Source organism: Miscanthus floridulus, chromosome 10 (genome assembly GCF_019320115.1).
Source record: "Miscanthus floridulus cultivar M001 chromosome 10, ASM1932011v1, whole genome shotgun sequence".
NCBI classification, from domain to species: domain Eukaryota; kingdom Viridiplantae; phylum Streptophyta; class Magnoliopsida; order Poales; family Poaceae; genus Miscanthus; species Miscanthus floridulus.
The window spans coordinates 43,835,797-43,845,034 of NC_089589.1; the positions used below are offsets into that span (position 1 = coordinate 43,835,797).

At 41.1% G+C, this 9,238-nt stretch overlaps 1 protein-coding gene across 1 annotated transcript; it reads right to left on the reverse strand.

Annotated features, from left to right (window-relative positions):
- Positions 1 to 528: 528 nt before the first annotated feature.
- On the reverse strand, positions 529 to 3,882 carry LOC136490115 (receptor-like protein EIX2). The gene has a single exon (XM_066486596.1). The coding sequence runs from the start codon at positions 3,865 to 3,867 to the stop codon at positions 877 to 879; it is 2,991 nt and encodes a 996-aa protein (XP_066342693.1). The 5' UTR covers positions 3,868 to 3,882; the 3' UTR covers positions 529 to 876.
- Between the last annotated feature and the right edge of the window lie 5,356 nt (positions 3,883 to 9,238).

The following is a 9,238-nucleotide window of genomic DNA, read 5'->3' on the forward strand; positions in this document are numbered from 1 at the left end:
GCATTGGCATGTTTGCTAGTTAAACTAAAATATTAAAAGGAGCACACCTGAACTAAAATTTCTGGAAACTATCCCTTTGAGTCATGCAAGAGATCATGACATGACTAGCAACTACGGTCGTGGCACATGCATTAATGTGACTAAATAAACACACTAGTGTCACCTTAAACACATTCCACATATGCCACAAATGTGGTGGTTGAGTCATGTCATCCATGTTCGCGTGGCTCTACGCTTAATCACGGCATCATGGTTGACGTGATCCACTTTGTGTATCTTTTTTGTTGATGCAAAATGAATGATCTAATGACCTTTAAAAATCCTGTAATTTTACGTACATAATATATTTGTATCAAGATGAGTACGTTGTGTCGCATATGTATGTCTATTAGTTGTTGAAGTATAAATGAATTGTCCACCTTTTCTCATCAGCATAAGTTTTTAGGAACTTAATAGGGTAGCAGGGCTAGAGAGGTCTCAAGCTTGAATCCGGACATGTGCGATCAAACAAAATAATTGCAGCCCACTTCTATTTCAACATTTGAGGCCTAGGGAGCCTGCACATGAGGGCGGGTGTTGAAGTTGAAGTATAAGTAAATTGTCTAATACCATTTCCTGTCCAGGGCATGTTGTGATGCTCATCATTCTATGGCTTCACCACAGGGACAAACTACAAAGCACATGCTGACTGTGTATAAAAATATCACTCAAACAAAACAACTTACACGACTTGTTACATTATATAGACTGGGACTGTGATACATTTTCACCTTTATTTACTTATATACTGGGTACAGTGGCAGACAATGTCACCAAGAGTCATGAACTTGTTGAATCTGCAGTCGCCTTTCTGGCCAGTCCTAGCCAATTGGCTTATTAATGTGTATCTGTCTTTTGGACCAAGCTTGCCCACTTAACAACAACAAAAACATATAATTTGTCATATGCGTTGTCAAAGAGGCGGAAATAAGCAATCCTCCGGGATTTCTTGAATAAAATGACACAGAATACCACCCAGAGACCAACAACAAAACCTGAGCCAACTCCAAAAGGAAATGACATTAGCTTAGAATCATGTTCCTCTGTCTTACGATCACCATGCTTTTGTTCTTCAGAGCAATTCTTGTGAAGAGGATCTCCACAAAGACCACTATTTCCATCGTACATAAATGGATTCTGTGAGTAGAGGGTGTCGAGCTGCCCACCTGATGGTATCCTTCCACTGAAATTGTTGTATGACAAGTCCAGGTAGCTTAAGTATGTTAGATTTGACAGGCTTTGTGGGAGTTCTCCATAAAGCTTGTTCTCCGAGAGGTCGAGTGATTCCAATGCCTGCATGATCCCAATGTTGCTTGGAATTTTTCCACTCAAGCGATTATGTGATAAATTCAAACCATGAACTGCATCTAGAGAAGTTATTTCTTCTGGAATTCCACCTGTTAAGAAGTTTGCAGATAAGTCAATAACCACCATATTAAAAATTTGACCTTCTTCATAATAACGTGCATCCCCCTTGGTGGTGACAGACAGATTTAAAACCGGCACGTAGTGTCCAAAGGTTGTGGGACTATGCCGTGTTGTCATACCACTTAAATTTGATAGATTCCGTGGAAGAAAACCTGATATGCCATTGTCTGCCAGATCTAGATGAAGAAGATTTGTAAGGTTGGTAATTGTTGGTGGAATATTTCCAGAGAAATTATTGTGCCCCAGTCGTAGTATTTCTAAGTTCGCCAAGTTCCCGATCCACATGGGCAGTCCTCCAGAGAAGTTATTCCATGACAGATCCAAGATATATAAGTTGGTGAATCTTTGCAAGCGAGGTGGGAACTTTCCAGAAAACCGATTGTTACTCAAAAATAGCATTCTAAAGAAAAAATTCTGTGGCTCAAAGCATTCTGGAAATTCACCCTCTAAAAAGTTGTCGGCTAAGTCTAAGATGTCCAGGTATTGCAATTGACATATTGACTGTGGAACATGACCGGCAATACGATTGGAGAAGAGCCGCAGATCACCGATGCCTGGAGCTCCAAAGTTCGATGGCAGAGGTCCGGATAAAAAGTTTCTCGAGATGTCCAGTACGCTGAGACTTTGCGGCAATTTTGGTATTGGACCTGTCAGGTGGTTTGAGTTGAAATAAAGTCTTCTCAATGATTCCATAGCCCCCATGTTTGTTGGTAATGTACCACTGACTCCGTTGTAGGAAATGTTCATCCACGAAGCATTTGAAAAGGTAGAAACAAACCAGCCAGGAAGACTATCAAATATTCCGGCACATGATATATCTAGCTCAACAATTTCGATTTGTGATTTCAGCCAGGTGGGAAATTGAGGGCCCATGTCACAAGAAGCAAAATATGCATACTGAAGGATAAAGGGTGGCAACCAATTGGCATCCACCGCAATCTTTAAGGAATTGCTTGACAGGTCTATCCACCTCAAGCTTGTAAGGCCAGCAAGGATTTCCTGGGTGATAACACCACTGAGGTTGTTCCAGCCTAATATCAGGGAAGTTAAATTATTGAGCTTGCTGATCTCCGAAGGCACCAGTCCAGTAATCTGGTTGTTGGAGAGGTCGAGAGTGAGTAAACTGGTAAGAGTACCAATCTCAGAAGGAACAGATCCATTGATTTGGTTGTTGGAGAGATCAAGAATGACTAAGCTGGCCCATCTCCCTATCCAATTTGGTATCACTCCAGTGAAATCATTGTTGTCCAGATGCAGTTCCTCCAATCTTGGGGAACATTGTGGTAAGTGTTCAAAGAACTCTGTTATGTCGCCATTCATGTAACTGGAACTGAGGATTAGGATTTGCAGGTTGCATAGATTTGTCATGTTGGCGGTCATGATGTCTAATCCTCCATCAGTTATATATGGGTCATTGGTTCCACTACTACCAAAAAAATCCAGGACTTGGAGGGATGGCATACCTCCAAATGCATGGTGAAATTTACCATATAAATTAGTGCCTCCAAGTCCTAGATACGTTAGGCTTGTCAGGTTCCAAAACCAGCATGATGCAACTGGGTGATTGAAATCATTACCGGAGAGATCAAGCCTCTCAACTTGTGTGAGGTTAAGATGTGGGAGTGATTGGTTTGCACTTGCAAGGCTGCAGTCAGAAAGATCAAGGACCCTTAAAGAAGGGACCATGCTCACCGCATGAGCCCAGTCAAGAGCCATGCTGAGGTTTACAGAACGCATGTTGAGGTACTGTAGAGAAGGCAGCCGAGTTAACCATGAGGTATCTGTGGAGTACATGTTGTAATCAATATCGTAAGTTTTGAGTGAGAGGTCAAGATATTGCAGCTTTGTCAGGTTTCCAAGCTGAGGCGGTATGCTACCGTAAAACGGTATGGCAGATAGGTTGAGATATCTCAAGTTTTTCAAGGAGCCCAGAAACTCTGGGAAAAGACGTGTCGGACCTTCGAGATTATTCAGGCTCAGGTCAAGGTGCTTTAGACGCTGCAAGGAAAGGAGTGAAGGGCTTATCTGTCCGACCAGGGCAGTCTCGTCGCCGGAGTTAACAATAGATGGATCGACAGCCACGTTGCGGAGATGAAGCCCGACGACATGGCCGGTCCGCTTGCTGCACCTGACGCCTCTCCACTGGCAGCAGTCTTGGTCTCCGCCGGACTGCCGCCACGAGGAGAGGAATCCAGCAGGGTCGCTTGTGATGCCTTGTTTGAACTCCAGCAGGGCGATCCTCTCGTGTCCCAAGCAGCCGATGGCGGTGGTGCCCGAGCTGGCATTGCGCAGCGACAGCCCATGGCCGGTCGGGGGTAAGGACGATGAGATGATGGCTGTTATTACTACGACGAGGATGAACGAGAGCGCAGTGGTGGTTCTGTAGCTCATAGTCCTCATAGCTGGCTGGTGTTCTTGATCAGCTGGATAGAACGTTTTGCCAGCCGCAGCAAGTACCGCTGAGTTATATAGCGCTGGAACCTACCAAGGGCAAGGATGATTCGAGTGGCTAAGGCGCGTGCCGTGAGCAGCGCAGCGCCCGGTTTCCAAGGATGATTCGAGTGGCTGAGGCGCATGCGGCGTGCTGGCCGGCCGTGAGCAGCACGGCGCGCGCTCGGCCGGTCTCGGTTGCCTGCCGCGGCTGACACATGGACGTCCGTGTGGATGGTAAACTCTGTCTGTAGTGGGACTTTCCAAGGATGATTCGAGTGGCTGAGGCGCATGCGGCGTACGTGCTGGCCGGCCGTGAGCAGCACGGCGCGCGCGCGGCCGGTCTCGGTTGCATGCCGTGGCTAACAAAATCCACGCCGGTAGTCCAGCATCCCATGTCATACCCATAGGCTATACCACAGCCCAAAATGAACGTGTCACAGAGGGTCGCCAAAAATACCAAAATAATTGACGCTGAAAGATCGGCCGTTAAAGATAGTAATGTTTGGTTGGTTGTTATTTCTCATTTTTGGAACATACTGTCAGTCGATATTTTTATTTTGATTTACCGTTCGATAGTCTGTCGTTATATCCAAATTTTCACAACTGACCAATTGTCGGTATATAGGCTACACTCATGCGCTCTCAGCTGGCCCAATTCCCGCCTAATTTTTATGTGAACCCACCTGTCAGATAAAAAAAATTCATAGCACGCCTTCACAGCCCGCCAACAGCATTAGGTCACCTGTCAGACAAAAATGTTATGTGCATATAGACATGAATTGGAGAACACTAGGACATTCATTAAAAATCAAATGATTTTGGGTTCATATTCTACCACTATTTCTTATATGTTTGATTACTTCTAGTGGTATCATATTAGTATATGACTCGTTCATGAGAATGTGACCCCAAGTGTTTGAATTGTGTATATGAGCTATATAGAAGTGACAAATTCAGCTTCAACAAGATAACCGCTGAAATGTGTGTGAACAATCTTAAAGAGGGTTCAAACCGATTTTGAAGCTTATGTAAATCAAATAAGTTCAAGCAAAAGAGAAAGAAGCTCATGAAACATTCGAAGAAGGTTCAAGTGATCATCTACATCAAGTGTGGTGTCTTCCCAAGGTCCCAAGTGGTGTCTACCCTGACATTTCAAGCTTATATATAAAGTGGTGTCATCTTTTGTGGAAACTAGAAGCATGCCCTGCGCGTTGCCGCAGGATTTTCTTAAAAATAAATCTTTTATATATATTATTACTGTATGGTATTCTCTATACTGTGTATGTATATATGAATTTGACTTGTATATTATTTTATTATATCAAATCTGGTAAAAAAATCGGTAAGCTAATAGAAGAAAACCAATAGAATATTTGATCACATTATATAAGATAATTTTTTGAGAGAAACATTATAGAAGATAGGTGATAAAACAAATAGCATATGTAGATGACTTTACGTTAGTAGGTTAAACATTAAAGGTATTGCATATAATTGAGATGATGTGGACATTTTTTTTGTAATTAACAAGGGATGACACGGATAGCTTGCATGAAAGGATTGTGAGTTAGTGGGACACTTAGTGGGAAATGATGTGGACATCTTGCATGAAGAGAGAAAATATCTAGTAGGGTTTAGCTTTATAAGAGTATAAGATTGATGACAAATTACGAGAGATTGGCACAAAGACAGAAAGGGGAATAAAACACAAAGCCTTCTGTTGGTGATGGGTGCCTCTGATCGGATGATTTGGAACGGGCTCTTGTGCTCATCCCTGTTGGAGATCGCGAAGTGCAACTCTAGTGGAATGCTCAAGACTAGTTGGTGTGCTCTCTTGGTTGATTGGATTCTTGTGACACACTCACTGTTCGCCTAAACGGTCGTTTAGCCCGTTTAAACACCATGTAAACGCTACACGGTGGTGCGCCGTTTCCGTTTAATCACCCGTTTACCCCGTTTAATTGGACGTTTAGCCCGTTTAATGGGACGTTTTGCCCGAATAATGGCTAAACGGTAGGTGACCGACTGTTTACCGTTTAGCGTTTAGGAAAACACTCACACACTAGTTGAGGGTAAAGCTTGAGCGGCTTGATAGCGCGTGATCGATCATCTAGAGACTCGTCTCAACATGGATGTAGGTTGCCAGCAAGCAACCGAACTTCTAGCTAGGAGAAATATTGTGTCATCTCCCTTGCCCCGATTGGTTTGAAATCTCTATACTTGTACTTTACTTTCATACTTTCTGTGGTAGTTGCTTGCTAGTGTAGCTCTCTAGTTGTAGGTATAGTTTAGTTGGTGGAAGTAGCTAGTTTAGGGCATGCGTGGGTATGTAAGGCTAGTTACTAGCTAGGGCTAAAAATTAGCCTAAATTAGTTATAGTTGGCTAGCTAGTTAGCTAACAACTACTAGAAGACTTGTTTGAAAACTTAACCCAACTAGTAGCTCTCCTGATTGGATACAATAGAGTTATTTTGGCTAACTTTTAGCTAGCTAGCAATTAGCCCTTGTATCCAAACAGATCCTTACTTGCTTCACTAGCTTGGCTCAACTAGAGTAGTGTTAGCCTCTTTGCTTGTTGAGTGCTCTAGTAGTTGTGTTTAACTCGCTACTAAATTTGTTTAGCAGGCTTGCATTGGGTGAATTGGGCTAGATAAAGTAGTTGCTATTAGGTTCTCATTATGTACTAAACACTTTATTCTAGTGCTTATGAATTCGGTAAGAAAATTTTATAGGCTATTTAACCCTCCCTCCCCCTCTATCCATCTAGATCATTTCCAGGTTGGGGAGAGCAAGGTCCCAACAACTTATATGACTTCTACCAAGAGCATCTCCACTGGATTATATTGCATCTCCTATATGTTTAGATCTGTTAAAAATTATAGTTATAGGAGATGAGTTAGGAGATTTACTCGAGCACCTCCATCTCCTAAAATACTGCCCCATCAATTTCAAATTATAAGATGTTTTAGGTTTTTTATAGATACATAATTTTTATATACGCTTAGATATATCACTATGTCTACGTACATAGTAAATGTAATATATCTAAAAAAGTCAAAACATCTTATAATTTGGATATAGTATTTTTAGACATAGGAGATTGAATTTGATATCTGGTGGAGATGCTCTAAGGGTGTTTCCAACAGTACGAGCTAGCACTAGCTCTAAGCTAATAAATATACTGGAGATAGACTGTTGTGAACATCATGTTGTGAGAGAGGAATACATTCTAAAGTGTACTTAACTATCTCTTGAGTCCACGCTAGTCTTTTGTCTTTTGCACTACTAGGCAGCGTGCCCGTGCGTTACTACGGGACAACTAAACTTTTGTACTAAAAACACACGGATCGCACGATAAGATAACAATACTGTAAGACATTAAACCGACATTTAATCCAAAAAGCAAAGTTTGTGAAATTAACCGTCACTAAGAGCACGGCACACTACTTTATAAACATTTCCGTGATGCGCCTAAGATAATGTTTTATATCGGCAGGAAGAAATCTCCAATATCCATTTCTTTCGTGCGCCAATAAATCCACGAATAAGTTCCGTTGCATCTCTATACCATCATGTACACAGGCTCAAGTGTATATGTCAATATTAGTGCCTATCGCATGGGTAATATCGTGTCTCTTGAAAAATCTTCCACAAAAACTTAAAATAAAGTGTTATACTCACTGTATAAATATGTGTGGCTTTTGGTCTATTCCACGTAGACATATACTGTAGAATAAGATATCCACTTAAGTGTCTGTGGCAAGATTCACGATCAGCGATATATAGAAATAGTTAAATCGTAGGTTTATTATTGCAAGCTATAGTGACTCTACATTAGTTACCCATCTATTTCCTCTGCAATGTTTCCTTCCCGTCTGAATTTTCATTTGAAGACATCCTCATTCCATCCGGGAATATGTATATTCACCGCGTCCGTGTACTGCAAGGTAAATCTAAGAGTATACCTGGCATACATCAGCGCTGGTGTGTCTTTACACCAGTCTTCAATAGGTCTAGGATCAATCATGATAAGCATCTTCTCCTTCTGATCGAAAACATAAAGCATATACTTTTGAACTTGTAGCCATGGCAAAACAAACTGCAAACATGGTAGCGTTTAGAATAGTATATAGGAAACAAGTAATAAAAGCAGGAGCAAGTGACTTACATATCTGCATTGTGCTAAGTTATATTCCATATCCTCACATACACCAATTGCAGCAGCCATTTCTTTCTTAGTGTATTTTTTATGGTATTCTGATATTTTTGTTAAAGCACACATTTTTTGGAAGAGAAGGATATCGAGAGTCAGGATTAGTATAACTTGGCCTACTTTATACAATTAGGAGAACAACAAATAAGACAATATAATATAGCACGATAAGAATTTTAAAACTGTGCTTACAAAGAATCTCAGGTCCATGTGATGCTTCATAATACTATTGTATTTTTTCATTGTATTGTACTCTCGAGCTGCCTAAAAACGGACACCTAAGTTGAAACAGTTCTCAGAGATGTCTCGATTGTTCATTGACAACTCTTGTAGGTCCTTGACACTTAGGGCAATCATGGAGGGATGAAAACCTTTAACCCAAGGCTTCCTGCAAAGCATTAGACATAGATGATGGTTTTTGTCATATAAGATAGCACACTATTATTAGTAAATAAAGTAATTAAAATAAGCATGTAGCTTACTTCAACATCGCTTCATCCTGAATTGCCATGACGTAATCACACAGTAACTCAGTCATCTCTTTCTTGTTCATTGGCATGTCTTTCATAGCCACAAATGTCCAAAACTCATCAGGGTCTTGGTTGGCATGGACTTGTGGGGATTTATTCTGAGTTTGTATGTGTTGAGGGGTGCCCGTTTGAACCACTAAGCATTTGGCCTCCTCATAATGTTTTCTCTTTTTCGTGGACACTAGATCAGCCATCTTTGGATTCTCTATTATGGCATAGTCGCTTGGGCTTCCAATATTTTGTTTAACTCTGACGATAGCAAGATCGCCTCAAGTTCCAATCTAAATTCTTTCATATCATCCCGCACGATAGTATGAACCTAATTAATTATTAATTAAAAATCCACAGCTAGTGCACACTCATAACTTGTGGTAAGACGCATAGTTTACCTGATTGAACTCGTCTGACAAATCGTTCCCAGTCCAATACTCTATAAAGTTTATTAAGAATAAACCGCATGAAAAACTACATACAACATTAACAGAGGTTAAGGCTCACATTAGATTAAAAAGGAAAAGACACATAAAATTTAACTTATATGACATGCCATTATTTCTGACGTACCCACCTGTTTGTAATAATTTGCCACAAAAAA

Excerpts from the sequence above, each read along its gene's own strand:
- LOC136490115 (XM_066486596.1), bottom strand. The coding sequence starts at position 3,867 with ATGAGGACTATGAGCTACAGAACCACCACTGCGCTCTCGTTCATCCTC.